Source organism: Asparagus officinalis, chromosome 7 (genome assembly GCF_001876935.1).
Source record: "Asparagus officinalis chromosome 7, Aspof.V1, whole genome shotgun sequence".
Classification (NCBI taxonomy): Eukaryota; Viridiplantae; Streptophyta; class Magnoliopsida; order Asparagales; family Asparagaceae; genus Asparagus; species Asparagus officinalis.
The window spans coordinates 41,601,843-41,602,932 of NC_033800.1; the positions used below are offsets into that span (position 1 = coordinate 41,601,843).

At 33.9% G+C, this 1,090-nt stretch overlaps 1 protein-coding gene across 1 annotated transcript in view; it reads right to left on the bottom strand.

Moving 5' to 3' along the window:
* LOC109847033 (calmodulin-binding transcription activator 6-like) overlaps positions 91 to 1,090 on the bottom strand; it is a 59,903-nt gene continuing 58,903 nt past the window's right edge. The window contains exons 13-15 of the mRNA XM_020416277.1: positions 756 to 1,077; positions 302 to 456; positions 91 to 205 (exon numbers count right to left, since the gene is read on the bottom strand). Of these exons, the coding sequence (XP_020271866.1) occupies positions 91 to 205; positions 302 to 456; positions 756 to 1,077 (592 nt within the window). The remainder of the gene's footprint in view (positions 206 to 301; positions 457 to 755; positions 1,078 to 1,090) is intronic.

Consider the following 1,090-nt stretch of genomic DNA (forward strand, 5'->3'; position numbering starts at 1 on the left):
CAATAGGAATCTACAAAATATTAATATAAGCGTTAAATGGTGTACCTTAGCTAAGTAATAAATACAAGATCAGACTTGAGATAATTAATTTTAAATAACCTTATTTTTTGTCCATTCTGCAATTTTCTCAGTATGCCGCTTCCAAAGTAAGGTCTGATTTTTTTCAAGTTGTTTATATTTTGCTTGCAACTCCTCCAAATGCATACTAATAGAACACAAGAACACAAGACCATATGAATTAATAAAACTAATAAATAGAAAAGCAAACTAAATAAGTACATAAAAATAGCAATGTACTTACTCTAAAAATGGATCCATTATTGCTGTGTTCAGTAATACTGAACGATGTGCAATATCTTTCTCTTTATCGGTAAGTGTGATTGAAGTAGTCTTAGATATAGGACGACCTTCAAAAATGACATCATTTTCAAATTCTTCATTGCGAACTTCTTTTTCCTTCACATGTATTGACTGTTTTAGAAACTCGCTACAAAAGCCGATGCACTCTTCAGCTAGGTATCACTCTGCAATACACCCCTCAGGTCTTGCAGGATTTCGGACACATTTTTTTAGTGTCTTCATGTACCTGAATAAAAGAATTTAATCTTGTCCATGGTCAAATTAAAATTTCATAATGGATTTCAGCATGAAAAAGAATAATAATAAAAATCTAACATCTCAAAAGGATACATCCAACGAAAATGAACCGGACCACACAAGCGTGCCTCTCTTGCTAGATGAACCGGTAAATGTACCATGATATCAAAAAATGACGGCGGGAAAAAGCGTTCCAGTTGACACAAAGTTTCAATGATCTCATTCTCAAGGTCCAGCAACTTTTCTCTATCAATAGCACGCTGGCATAATCTATTGAAAAATCTAGATAATCGAAGTATCGCTTTTCTAGGCTCTTTCGGTAACAATCCTCTTATAGCAATAGCCAACAATTGCTGCATTAGGACATGATAATCATGAGATTTAAGCCCCATAATCTTATAATCCTCCAATGTTATGCAGTTCCCGATATTTGAGCAATAACCATCAGGCCCTTTGAAGTCATATATTCTCTTGCAAAATCTTTTCTTTTCAG